The 13,973-nt window shown below is 45.2% G+C and overlaps 2 protein-coding genes across 3 annotated transcripts in view; one reads left to right on the forward strand and one right to left on the reverse strand.

Annotated features, from left to right (window-relative positions):
- Positions 1–4,435, reverse strand: part of LOC119456029 (tetratricopeptide repeat protein 21B) — a 35,486-nt gene extending 31,051 nt beyond the window's left edge. For both annotated transcript variants that reach the window (XR_007467562.1, XM_037717621.1), the window contains exons 1-7: positions 4,331–4,435; positions 4,133–4,262; positions 3,840–3,950; positions 3,693–3,757; positions 2,675–2,776; positions 2,479–2,561; positions 1,796–1,981 (exon numbers count right to left, since the gene is read on the reverse strand). Coding sequence is in view for 1 of the 2 variants with exons in the window: in XM_037717621.1 (XP_037573549.1) it covers positions 1,796–1,981; positions 2,479–2,561; positions 2,675–2,776; positions 3,693–3,757; positions 3,840–3,950; positions 4,133–4,262; positions 4,331–4,357 (704 nt within the window). In the remaining variant the exon portion in view is untranslated. The remainder of the gene's footprint in view (positions 1–1,795; positions 1,982–2,478; positions 2,562–2,674; positions 2,777–3,692; positions 3,758–3,839; positions 3,951–4,132; positions 4,263–4,330) is intronic.
- Positions 4,436–5,493: 1,058 nt separating this feature from the next.
- Positions 5,494–6,409, forward strand: LOC119456031 (uncharacterized). The gene has a single exon (XM_037717627.2). It carries the CDS (start codon positions 5,606–5,608, stop codon positions 6,245–6,247), a length of 642 nt encoding a protein of 213 aa, XP_037573555.1. The 5' UTR covers positions 5,494–5,605; the 3' UTR covers positions 6,248–6,409.
- The last annotated feature ends 7,564 nt before the right edge of the window (positions 6,410–13,973 follow it).

A 13,973-nucleotide genomic window follows, 5' to 3' on the forward strand; every position in this document is an offset into this window, starting at 1 on the left:
TTCCTAGCCTGAGAGCCTCAGTAAATGATCTTCTTTAAACTATCAATAGACTATGATTGTTTCCTTTAAATAATTGCAACATATTTTGATCATACTGGTTAAGTTGTTGCCTAAAATTTGTGCCTTTCACATGTACACCCGTGAGCAAAAGTATACGGACCACAGGGTCACCGAAAAAGCTGAATTTCTTTGTCATTAACACGCATAAACTGAAATTGATGAGTGTACTGGAAAGTTCGTGATGCCAAGTTTGACCTGCAGTCTTTAATTTCAAGTTACATTCACAGGCAGAGGAGAAAATCAGATTTATCGTGCAATCGCTGGTCCGTAAACTGTTGCTCACGGGTGTACTTGAATAGAGAATGGCCAGAAAGAGCTAAACTTTCTCTTAAGGAGAAAATGTTAATATGAAACAGAAACCTCTGTGCAGTATGGCCAACAGGTAGATTCGCAGATGCCAGAAGCAAGTTTTTAGACCAGAAAGGTCCCTTTGCTAGAGTTCTAAATTCCATTGAATTTTAACACTGGACTAGCATAAAGTGAAATTTATTAGCAGGAAACCACGTTTTCTCCTTGGGCTCCTTTCCTGAGGCAAAAAGGGTGTAAAATTTCACCTGCAAAGAAATATATTGTATTTTTCAAAATGAATTATACACAATTTTCAAAATGTGTTTGTGAAAGATAAGACCTTTTTTTTTTACTTCAGATTTTCACATCTCAGTCAGATTTCAGATATTATTACAGTAATGTTTTACATATAAGAGTACAGAATGAGTAGCACGATAGCAATTATAATCCTAGAGTTGAATTGCTCAAAGAGGCAGACATTACTTGCAAAACAAATATCAAAATGGATAGTTAGCTAGTTAACAAAATTAAGCAAATCAGCTATTTAACTAATTAATCTAAAGCACATATTGCAACTTACAAATTGAAGCCAGTAAGTTTTGAAGGCACATCTACCTGGAACAAATTTTAATCCTAGCACGAGTCTTGAGATAGGTGTTATCAAACTTGCAGTACAATGCACTGCTCCACTTACCTTTTTTAACAAAACACCTTTTTAATGTACTGTAGGATTAGAATAAAGCAATACATGCTTTAGATTAATTAGTTAAATAGCTGATTTGCTTAATTTTGTTAACTAGCTAACTATCCATTTTTATATTTGTTTTGCAAGTAATGTCGGCCTCTTTGAGCAATTCAACTCTAGGATTAGAATTCTTGTCCTTTGTGCTGACAATTTCATTCCATCCTTTCAGTATGAGTCCCTTTAAACACTTCATCACAAGCATTGGGAATGCATATCTTGAAATGCATTATCCTCAGAACTTATTCCAAGTCAATATGCCTTTCAAGTTCACACCAGCTACCATTTGTAAGTTGCTGCAAGTGACATGAATTAATTAGCTAAAAAGGTTTTTAATAAAATTTTGTTAAGTAGTCAACTATGTGTTTCTATTTCTTGTTGCAAGTAATGTATGTCTCTTTGAGCAATCCAGGTCAAGGATTAGAATCGTACTATCTTCCACAGGTGAGTTTAAAAAATTCTGTATAACCCATTTTGAAAACACGGTATATTTTTGCATTGTCCACACATGTCTGACTTTTTCTTCACTGACAATCGTTTTTTTTTTTATTATTAATTAAACACAATAGCATAGGTGCTGAACCATAATAAAGAACAAAGAACACCAAAAAAAAATTTAAGCTTCTGCTTTCTCATAAAAGAAACAACACCAGCAGACTAACAGCAGAAATGTGAGAGGACATTGTACGCTTGTTGGCGTATCACCTGTTACAAGAGTCCACCATTTGTTCCCAGTCGGAGAGTGCAAGGTGGAGCTTCATTTTTTCAAGCAGTGCAGGGACAAAGCCAGTGTACAAGACAACAGCTTGGTTGACCACTTCCAGGGCTTTCATGAGTTCTCCGCTGCATTCGAAGCACTTGGCTTTCCCGAACAGGGCTTCTGGAACAGCGCTGCAGCAGAGAACATTTATTACCATGAGATTGTACACAAAGTTTACTTGTTTGTATATTTGCACTGCTAGTGGATGAAGCTATCTCTATGCAAAAGTTGCATGAAAATATTTCACATGGCTTGCTCTTAACCTGTATCACTTATGTTTAGTTGGGCTACGAGGTGCCTTGGTCATGCAGAAATAAATACTTGGTAGGGCAGCATATGTAGATTTTCCTGTTAAACTAGAGTATGAGCAATAAAATTTAGCCAGTGTACAATAGGACTTATATAAGCTCATAAAATTTATAATGTATGTAATTGCATGTGGAGTTTGCCTGATTCCTGAAGCCATAAGCTGAGCTTTATTTGCTAAGTTGTACTAACTATGATAATCATCAACTTATTGTCTTCCTGAACACTTGCTGCCTATACATAGAAGAGTTGCTCCAGGCAGATCAAGCATATGTCACTGCAATGTTTTTGCTTTCTACAAACAGAAATTGGTAGAACTTACACGCCAGGTGATTCAAAGTACTGGATTGCAGACTTCTTGTCCTTTGTGCTGACAATTTCATTCCATCCTTTCAGTATGAGCCCCTTTAAACAAGACCATAGTGTACGCGCCAGTCATTATAGAAACGTGTGAAGGCAAAGAAAGAAAAAAGAAAGAAAAGAAGAAAACACGTGAACGAAATTTAAATTAAACTTGCCTCGCGTGTCGGTGGTGCCACCTTGAGCATACGGTCAATGTACTCTCGTGCCTTGTCATGTTTTCCAGTGAGAAACAGGAACAGCCCAGCATAGTATAACACCTGTGACCGATACGGTGTCGTAATTGTAATAGTGATCCAAGTGTATGTACATGGATATACAAGATATTTTATTTTATCTTAACAGAATTCCCATGATATGTAGCACAATTCTACTTCTTGAGCTAGATGCATATTTCACTAATTGACAGGACAGCTTCTTGCTAATTAACTAACTATGTTATGCCACATGTTGCACTTATGAATTGTACCCGGTGGCTTTTAAAGTTATATTCACTTCGAACAAATTCTGAAGGTGATACCAGTTTTGAGATATGCATTCCCACAGTTTGCGACGAAATGCAATGGTGTTCCAGTAACTTTTGAGCTTCAATGCATCAGAATGCATTTTGAGATCGCGGGATCGAATCCCGGCCGCGGCGGCCGCATTTCGATGGAGGCGAAATGCAAAAACGCCCGTGTGCTTGCGTTGTAGAGCACGTTAAAGAACCCCAGGTGGTCGAAATTTATCCGGAGCCCTCCACTATGGCATGCCTCATAATCAGAACTGGTTTTGGCACGTAAAACTCCAGAAAGAAAGAAAGAAAGAAAGAAAGAAGCATTTTGCTAAGTGGAACAACAGTGCATTTGTACGGCAAGTTTGACTATATTTATCTCAAAACTGATGCTAGTTTCAAAATTCGTAACAAGTGGATGTGCCTTGTGAAATCACTGGTTTCATTTTGTATTTATTGCAATATATGTGTGCTAAATTAATTAGTTGGAAAGTTAATTAGTGGAATACTGGTAATTAGTCAATTATGCATATTAATTTCTACTGTAAGTAATCTATACTTATTCGAGCATTCCAGCTCAGTAAGTAGACTTGTGCTAAATGCCACAGCCATTTTTTTTTTTCAAATTCTGTAAACATTACAATAAAACGCCCGGTATGTGCATCCCATATTGAATACATTACCTTTTCTCCTGCTTGTTTTCTTGTCTCTTTCAGTTGAGCATCGAGCTGAGACACAGCCTCCTTATCTGGGTACAATTAGTATATTGAAACTTGTTCAAAGTTTGTTCTTAAATATCCTCAATGATTCGAAAACTGTCCTTTACTCACCAACGACGCTGCATTTCCGGTGTGCGAAAATCAAGGCCAAGATTCCGCCAAGAGAAACATCCTTGCTTTCTCTGACCACATCCAACTCTCGGATTCCTTCTTGGAGACGGCCTGCAAAAGATTGTGCGCTAGGAGGAAGCATTTAAATGGGAGGAAAACAGGGCCGAAATGGTTTTGGCACGCGTAAAACCCCATACTTTATTATTTTTTTAAACAGGGCCAAAGAAAAAAGAAAGAAAGAAAAAGCGGGTAATGGGCTTGCAATACACCGTGCTAGAGAAGAAAGATAATACCTTCAAAAATCAATGACATTCCAAAGTAAAGCCGATACACTGCGTCTCCCGAGTAGCGTTTTAGGCCGTCCACCGCCGCACGCTGCATGCTGCGGTAATGCTTTTCTCGGCAATAGTAGTGTATTCTTGTCTGCAACAGAAATATTATTGTGTCGTCTTAAATTGATCAGCTTATTGTGTGCACTCGGAAGGACTCGCCTTTAGCAGGAGCTCCGGTTCCGTCATGTTTGCGCACGTTTTCGTCGGCTGCTAAAGACCGAAACGAGGCGCGCGCTTGTTTCGGTTTCAGTTGCTAGGCAACGTCGCAAGCCTTTTTAACGCCTAGTTGGCCTAGGCAACCATCGCGCATGGTGACGACAACCATAGAGTTTGTCACTATAACATAGTGAGAAACTCTATGGTGACAACGGTTTGCAACGTTTGCAACATGTTTGCAATGACCACGCAATGAGGTCCCACAGACGTCGCTGCAGCTGGCTGGCGCAAATACAAGGAGGGTGCCGGACGCGATTTTGGGAGCCGAGAAACGTCATAGTCAGGCTTTAGACACCAGAGTGAGAGAAATAAAGACCATAAATTGGATGCAAAAGATGGAAACAAAGAAGATAATGAAGATTTACAAGAACGTAAAGAAAGAAATTCGAAGGGAAAAGCTATACGCATAGAGTTTCACACTCTACGGCTGTACGATATCACAAGGGGCAGTCTTGGGGCAGTGCCTTGCTATTTGAGGCTCAATAATTAAGTTAGTTGCCTAAGGAGAAAATCATACCGAAGCAAATAGTCGCAACAGGATGAGACATGCGTCTGCTGCAGCAAAAATCTGGAGACAACTCGGCGCATCCTAATGGAATATCGATGTATTCACCCAGCGAGGCCCGTAGGTAGGTAACCTAATGGGAGCATTAACCGGTCAGCAGCCGAGCAGAGAAGAGATTAATGGGACTGCATCCGTTACATACATAGGCAACGGTATAAGGATGTATATAGAATTTTTAAGCACAAGAAAAAAAGATTAAAGAGATATGGGACAAATTGCTAGACGCAGGAGGCGCACGTCTCCTGCGTGCAGCGCCGTCTATACTGTCATCCATCCAAACTATTGTAGTTTCATCGCGACGGTTGATTGGGACACTACCCAAGCTTTTAGGACCTCGTACCCTCGTCTCATCCTGTTGATTTCTGTAAAATCAGGTTTATATTTATTTTGCACATCAGCTTGTAAGGACTTTTTTTTCTTCTTGCTAACGTTAAAATAGACGTGTTTGGCGAGATGTGCGAGACAAGTGCGCGCGAGCGGGACATTTTGGCGGGGACGTTTAACGCACCATTGTAGCGCTTTTGAACACGACAGAAAAACGTGACTCACTCTACGTAACTCTATACTCTATCATGACACAAACAAGCAGCTGTCGTTATATTGGTGGTCGTTGCAGATAGGTGTTCTGTGATTTGGTGTGATTTGATCCCTCAATGATGTCGAGTCGCCGGGGCCTGTTTGTCGTGTTCGAAGGATGTGATCGGACAGGAAAGAGTACTCAAGTCAAGTTGTTAGCGGAGGCTTTGACGGGCATGGGCCACAAGACTGAATCCATAGCGTTCCCCAAGCGCACCACCGCCACCGGCAAGCTGCTCGACGCTTACCTCGGAAAGAGCGCCAACCTCGACGACCACGCTGTTCACCTGCTGTTCTCCGCGAACCGCTGGCAGGAGGCCGAGACAATACGCAAAGCTGTCGCGCAACACAGGACGGTAATTTGTGACCGTTATGCTTATTCTGGCGTCGCCTTCACGGCCGCCAAATCTCTCGATTTCACGTGGTGTCAGCAGCCGGACAGGGGACTGCCGGAGCCGGACGTTGTATTGTACATGAATGCGCCGCCCGACGTGGTGGATGCTCGAGAGGGCTTCGGCGATGAACGTTACGAGAACGCCGAGTTTCAGGCCAAAGTACGGGCGAACTACGACCGTTTGGCCGCGCTCGATAGCGGTAGTGGTCGTTGGGTGACCATTGACGCGGCGCGAAGCATTGAGGTAGTTCATAGTAACGTTCTCAACGTTGTGCTAGACGTTATGTCTAGAGAACTCGGAGATCTGGGAAAGCTGTGGTGTTAATAAAAAGGCACCTCGTTTTTCCTCGCTTTATGTGCCACACGGCAAATGTGGTAAGCGAATTCAAAGTCGCTCGTTGTTTCGTAAGAAATGAAGAATGCCGCGCATTTTGTGTATGTCGCATATTGCATCCGATAATAAAACAAAAGTGTACGTCATTGCAAAGTCATGTTCAGTTTTTGCACGTGTTTACCCTTTAGCGTGCAAAAAAAAAAAAAATGCTTGTCGTTGTGTTGCAGTGCAAGCGGCAAACGTTTACACGGATGGTGAGCGGCTGCAATGATTACGTATACAATATAACTTCGAAACCAGAGACAAACGCGCACAGCCAGGGCGAGGTCTAGGCGAGGTCGTGTGACCGATTGCGATTGGCGACCAGAAAGCTACTAAAGACGAACGATGTTCGCACTGACAAATGTGACCGACGAGTCGCTAAACCGAAATGTCTCGCGATATGCCGTTCACATCTGCTTGAAATGTCCGGAAATGTCATCGCCGCATAAAATAAGCGTCAGCGTATACGGACGTCCTGTTCCTTCGCATCTGATTGGTTCAGCTGTTCTGCGACTGCGGTCGCGCGACTGAAGAATAGAGCAGTTGAGCGACTGGCCCGAAACGGTCGCATCAAGGTCGCATTTCGAGAAAAGCGACCATTTGCGACTACTTGCGACTGGTCGCTTTGCGACTAACTAGCATTTGCTCATTCACACCGGCGACTGACAGTGGTTGCGCGACCAAGTTGGTCGCAAATGGTCGCTTTTCTCGAAAAGCGACCATTTTGGGCCAGTCGCTGCTCGATTTTTCAGTCGCGCGACCGTGGTCGCAAAGCTGCTCAACCAATCAGCGCCGCGCCAAAAGTGATGTGTGTCGTCGTCCACGCCAAATGCAACGTCCGCGTCACGATATGCAGGCTACAGGCCGGTAATTGGTGTCTTGTCTTGCGATTCTGGGACGCAGCAGTTGCAGCAACGTGTCGAATGTACGCGGTCGTATTCGCTGGAAGCTAAACAGCAGGAAAAGACAGCACAACACAAACCCTTTTTCCAGCTGCCGTTCGTTGGATGAGCACGCCACCCAAAGGTGAACAGCGGGTGAACAGCGGGTGAACAGCTTCGTTTTAATATTATGCACCGAATAACTCGCAATGCAAACTAGAAATTACAACTTGCTCTCGATAATACTCGTTGTCATGCGCACAAAGTTCGGGCAGGAGGCGGCTTGCGTGGCCGGTCACTTCACGCGAGCGGAGGCACGGGCGCACCCACGAGCATCGCGTTTTCTTCGGAGGCTTCCGCGCTGCCATAGCTGACACCCCGGCAGAGCACATCAGCACAGGGGCGACGTCCTCCTGTTCGCTCGAATTCAAAATCCATGGCTGTTGCCGGAACGCGAAACTATAGAGGCTAGAAGGGTTCACCAGTCGCCTTCGGTCGCTTTTTGTTCGCGAGTCGCAAATGGTCGCGCGACCTCCTCAAGTCGCCGGTGTGAATGAGCATTCACACTTGCGACTAACTTGGTCGCGCGACCTCGCCTAATCGCAAGTGTGAATGGGCCCTTAAAATGCAACTTGTGAGCTGTGTTTTTGTGCAAAAGTGACTTAATTACCACATGAAAGTACAGCCGTTCACTGGTGGCCCTCCATTCACAAAATGCATCGCTTATTCAGTGGTAGTGGTAGTAGCCAGGTCAAACGATCTTGCTGCTACATTTTCTAACTGCATTTGGGTTGTGCCACCGTGGGCTGTCGCGACGTATCCACCACCATATAGTTCCTATATTCTGCCACTTTCAAAAACTTACGCATCCAACTGACAGCCAGCAGGACATCAAGGTAGCATTCCCACAGAGGCATTGATTGTGGTGGGCGCTTCGGTGAATGTCATTATTGGTGTGAAAGAAAGTTTTGCGAAAACGGCGGTAAACAAAACTAAACAAAACCTATGGAGGCACCGCATGATCGATAGACACGCTGAGCCACCTTGCTCGACGGTATGGGTGTTCTGTGGCCTGCCTTCCAAGAAGCTGCTGCTCAAGATATGGCTCAAGGTGCGTAGCTGGGTAAAACCTTTGATCCCGTTTCCGAGTAGCTACCGTTTATGGACGCTTGTGTGCTTGCCCGAATTTTGATTTTCGAATAGGTGGTGTCCAAATCTACGCCGCATTAAAGCCCCTCCAGGGGCTTTACGCCGCATAGGAAGTTACGCCCTCTGCAGTTAAAATGTGGATCTTAAAGGCTATGTTTTTGCTGGTTGAATGCGGCGGTAGCGATTTCGGGAGCCGGAACCACGACATCACCTATTGGTGTGTGCGTTTCTTGTGCGTGCGTATGTGCAGCTTAATGTAATAAAAATAGTGCTGACCCTACGTTGCTGACAGTATTTCCATGAAAAAGAAAGCGGTGTCTCTTCAGTACATATGTTGAAGGCGAATACAATATGTAGAGCATTGGCGTGACAATGGTTTAATCTAACCATGGGAATCGATTTTATTTATTTATTGAAGAGGCCCTGAACGAGGCGAGACAGGAATTCTACCTACCTCAATATGCCTGTAGGCAAAGGATGCCTTGCATTAATCTGACAGCAACCGTTATGAGCAGCGACCTGAAGAAGCCATGTAATAATGTATGTGCTGTGTTTAATTAGTCTGCAATTATTATATTTGTTAATTACGGCATTTACGGCAAATATGTCAGCACTAGGTTTTAGAAAGGGATGCTGTCTATAGAAATGTCTCTCGGATCTCTCGACAGTATCCCTAGACAGCATCCCTTTCTGTGAATGGATGCTGCTGTGAAAGTGGATCCCTTGCTGTGAAAGGTGAAGGAAAGCCCGCGAAATATAAAATTCGACCCGGCTTCCCGCTGTCGCGCCGCAGCAGCCAACTACTAAGCAGCAGCGCTGTTCTCAAACACGCTGTGAACGGTAGCATATGTCAAAGGCGCTTGTCAAAAGCCAAGAACGGATCAAGAATAAACGGCAAGGATTTCGCGTGCCTATAGAAATAAAAGGTTCCTGCACACGAATCATCACTTATTACCGGTGCCACGCTTACAGAGGAAGTCGTCAAAGGCGTAACGACGAAAAATAGAACGTCGCTGTGTTCAGGTGCCCGCCTCTCGTGTTTAGGACTTCATTAGACTAGCGGATTCTGACAAGACACGCAGTTTCTTGTATGCTACGCAGCACATACAGGTCATCTTAAAGGGCCCCTCACCTGGCCACATAGCAAATTTTGTTTATACGCTGGAAGTTACGTGCCCTTTTGGGAGCGTTCTGCCGCAAGAATTGTCCAAATTATTTCGTTAATAGCAGAGATAGAAATATTTCACTGCCGCGAACCCATGATTTCAGGAGGCGAGCGTCGCCGCCAACATAGACGATCTCTCCACTTGCCCCCCATCTGGGCTCCGCAAGCGAAATTCCTTCCCTGCATTCTCCCATACCGGAGCTGGAGGATCGCGTGACGCATACGTCACGTGCCCCGCTCATAGAATAAAGAACCAACTTCATTTCTTTCTTCCCCCTGCCTTTTTTGCTGCGCGGCGCACTTAATTGCGCTGCCGGTCTCGGGCGCGAGCTGTTGCGTTTGTCTCGTTTCGCGCAGCGCACGATATTGCGCACTGCTCACGAGAACACCTGACTAGCGATATAAGTCTGTGCTAGACGAACACTGAGGCAGACGCAAGCGGATCATAGAGCAGGGTCGTGTTCTGGAACACGATAGAAACTGACATAGTTTCGTTCTCAGCGCGCGCGACTGCACGACCAAGCTAGCAGACGAAACGGAAGTACATCTCTCTTGCTATGGTATGAAGTAAAACAAAGACTCGCAGACATTCGGTTTGTGTGTTTTATTATTTCTCTAAACTTTAATTTGTCTATTGAAGCAACAGCTCAAACAAATAACTGATATGTTGCCTTGAATAATTCTCGAAGTCACGTGCCACTATGAGCGACGTCACAGCACTAGCCATGTATGTACTTTGGTGCACTTGCGCGTGGGAGCGCGGCGCCCGTGAGAAGGGCAAGAACGTAGCGGTGTGATACTTTGCAGACACAATCGTTCGCGCGCATTGTATGCACTGCTCTTGTCAGCTCACAATGGCCATACTTGGTGAGGGGCCCTATAAGCTACGCAAGGTTTCAACCTGTTTATTTTACATTTCTTTCACTTGCTGCTTGGTTGAGCCCCTTTAAAAGAAAACTAATCCTTGAGATAAAAAAAAAAATCTCAGGTTAGTTTTGTGCAATGCTTGACAGCCAGTTTGTGGCACGCTGCTGCCACCACTTTTTGACGCCTCGTGTCCCCAATTTCTTCCGAACGAGCGCCATGTTTGCATTGAAGACGTCCAACGCTGTCCGCCTCGGACCAGCCAATGAGACACGAGCAGGCATACCGATGGCAAAATTGCGAGCTTTCGTTCAGACGACCGGACAGCCATCCGCACGCGGGCGGACGCGGGCGGAGCGACGGGCGGATTGAGCGAGTTTCGGCCTTAATACAAACACTAAATCAGTACAGGCTGATAAAGGATTCTCTCAAGAAATCTAAATTCATTATTTTCGCAGTTGTAGGTTTATTATTAGATGAGAAAATGCAGGTCAAAGTTCCACCTTTTGAATTTCGCGCCAGAACCCCAGCGCCTGTACGTTCGTGTGACGTCACTGAATTAAAAATATTCTTTAGTATATGGACAGTTGTGGCCCAATAAAAGCAGGTAAAAGTTCTTGACACTTGCTAAGCGTTATCTCTGTCTCTCTTAGAATTCAACGTAGTCCATATTTACCGATGTAAAATTTACTAGGCCCGATCGAGCCACGGTTCGAGCAGACGCGATCAGAATCTATGACGTCACGATGGGATGGTGCGGGAACTTCAAGGCGGCGTCGCCACCTGTATTTCGTTCCTGAGACTTTTCTGGCTTACCAAATAAGCCTGCATGGTATAACGGTAAGAGTGGCCTTTTTGGTATTGCAGTGGGGTAATTTATACTAATACTGCTAAAATTTTTTTCTCCCGCTTTTATGTACCTTTAAGTAAGCCTCCTTTTATATATAACATTACGTTCTTAGACAAGCCAGCTTGCCCTAGCCTCAAAATGAAGTGGACTAATAAGTCATCGTAAATTTGTTTATTGAACTCTTTCTTCCCTGTTATTAGGCTCCCATCATATTATTTTCCATTTTCTCTAACTATGCTCGCACCCCACCTCTCTACTAATTATATGTGCTTTTTTTAGATGCGAAGCATATTATGCTCGGGGCTATGTCACTCCCTCCCTCCCTTCCTCCGCTGTGCGGCGTCCACACCCCTACTGCGCATGCGCATCCTCCCTCCTTGTCTCATCTCCTCTCCTCTCCGGATTGCGCAACGAATGGCAACACCTGCGGCTCCGCGCGCGATAATGCGAAGCAGCTTAGGTTAGAGGCGCGACGGTAGGCGCCCCAGAGGCACCGGCAACAGTCACCAACGCCGCGCGCGTTCGGTGCGGACGCGGGCAAAATGCCGACGGCGTCGACAACAGTTCTGCGCGTTGCTGGTGCTGCTGCATGTCCAAGTTTATACAGCTGATAAAACTACCTTGAGTCGACCCCATGGCTTCTTCGCATACTACTCAGGGTTTCCCTACGGGAAGATGGTGTAATTTTTTTTCTCACAGTCTGCATGGACTGCATATATACTTACAGGCCAGTGTTGTAACTCTTTTCCACCACTAGGAATTACCCATCTGCTGTCCTCCGAAATGTCTTACGTCTCCTTTCGAAAGATGGCCATCCTATATGTATTCTCCTTGCTTCACTTGTAGTTTTTCTACGTACTACTATTGCCAATCGGACTAGATCCCAATTGAAAGTGCCCCGTGTATGTCACCCGTATAAAAATTTGAGCTCCAACGTTTTACGGCAGCGTTGGGCATCATATTTCTCGCCACTGCGGCTCACTTTTACCTGCTTTTACTGGGCCACAACTGTCCAAATACTAGAACATATTTTTAATTCAGTGACGTCACACGGACATACAGGCGCTGAGGTTCTGGCGCGAAATACAAAAGGTGGAACTTGGACCTGCATTTTCTCTTCTAATAATAAACCACTCTTTCGTTCACCTCCAGCCACGACTTTATTTCTCTGAGCATAAGCTTCCATTACACATTTTTATAGGCGTCTAATTCATGCTTGTTTTATACCCCTTTAAATCTTGCCTTCTGCTTTAAGTGCATCTATCTGGGTTTTTACCTCCCTGCCCTTCCTCAGGGGAAGGGTGGGCAGCCACACTATACGCGCACGAGGGAGCGCTTCATTGCGCGTAGCACAGTGCCGCTGAATCACCTTCGGCGGAAACGTTCGTGTTTGGATTTGAGGAAAATTTATTCTTAGCTTACGCAAAAGAGGCAATCGCGATCGAGAAATCTGATCTCAGTCGGGCTCGATCCCAATTGTAAGTGACCCGTGTTATTGACGTGTTACGGCAGCGTTGGACATGACATTTCTCGCCAATGCGGCTCACGAGCACCTCGTCAAGTGCTTATTCTATTGGTACTTGTGCTTCGCCGGCCAAAGTGCAGGCCGAGCTTTGTGGAGGAAGGAAAAAGTTATGAGAGCATTACTTGACGCCAACGAACGCTTCGTGACGACAGTCCCTTTGCTCAGTGTCGGCCCAACACGTGACCTCTTGCGTCGAGGACTCGAGATCACGGAGCAAGAATCGAGATTTGACGAGGAAGGAAAATGTCAGAAAACGCGAATTCGAATGGGTATCGAAAGAAATCACCCGGGAGTACTAAAACCTGCCGCGCGCTCTGACGCATTACCTCCGTGCTCTGACGTTTCCACCACCTAGTGTTGGGACGACACTCTTGGCTTCAATCGCGTTGCGCGATGCTCCCACCTATCTTTTTAATAACCATCAATGTTTCCAAACCCGCGCCGGAAGTTTATATGCCGGCAATGTGACGACGGCATGCAGGCTGCTACTTCCGTTGCGTACGCTCAACACATGGCTCAACATGACGCTGCGAATACTCGCGCGCGGCCTGCGCGTCTCCCCTCTCTAGACGCTATGGAGGATGCTAGATGCGTAGGACAAGCCATGGATGGACAAGCGCGCACGGCTTCGCAGACGCGTAGCCAGGCGCGTACGTTTAGCTACCGTGCCTAGCACTGCAGTTTAGCTGCGTGTGGTTGGAACGCATCCGCAGCTTCTGCAGCTGAACGGCTGAACACTCGCTGATACTGAGACACTCGGGTGTGTCTCACGCAAGCTAGTGCGAACTACAGGTTTTAATGAAGGGAGAAAAGATGAAGGAGATATATGGAAAATGTCAGACTGAAATGCTCAAGCAGGTTGTCACCGTCTTGTTTCGAATGAAAGGCCACTAAACATCATCATCATCATATATCTTCTAGTAAAGGCTTTGTTTAGGCAAATAAAAAAAAATATACTGTAGCAGAAAAGTTAAAAATAATCACAGTTAATATGTCTTCAGAACTTCAGCCTGAAATAGGTGGTGTCCAAATGTGGCCCAAATCCACGCCCTAGAGTTACTGTATATGCTACTAAAGGCTCCGTAAAGGAAGCATAAAAAGTCACGCTTTTCTGTTTTAAAGGTGCCTAAAGCAATCGCAAACTCCAACTAAATGTCACTGCCGCCATACTTGTTTCTGTCGTTTTTTTTTTCTTATTTTTTCTTTATTTCTAAGTTTTGTATTGGACGAGTCGACATAGG

The sequence above is a fragment of the Dermacentor silvarum genome, chromosome 6 (genome assembly GCF_013339745.2).
Source record: "Dermacentor silvarum isolate Dsil-2018 chromosome 6, BIME_Dsil_1.4, whole genome shotgun sequence".
Taxonomy (NCBI): domain Eukaryota; kingdom Metazoa; phylum Arthropoda; class Arachnida; order Ixodida; family Ixodidae; genus Dermacentor; species Dermacentor silvarum.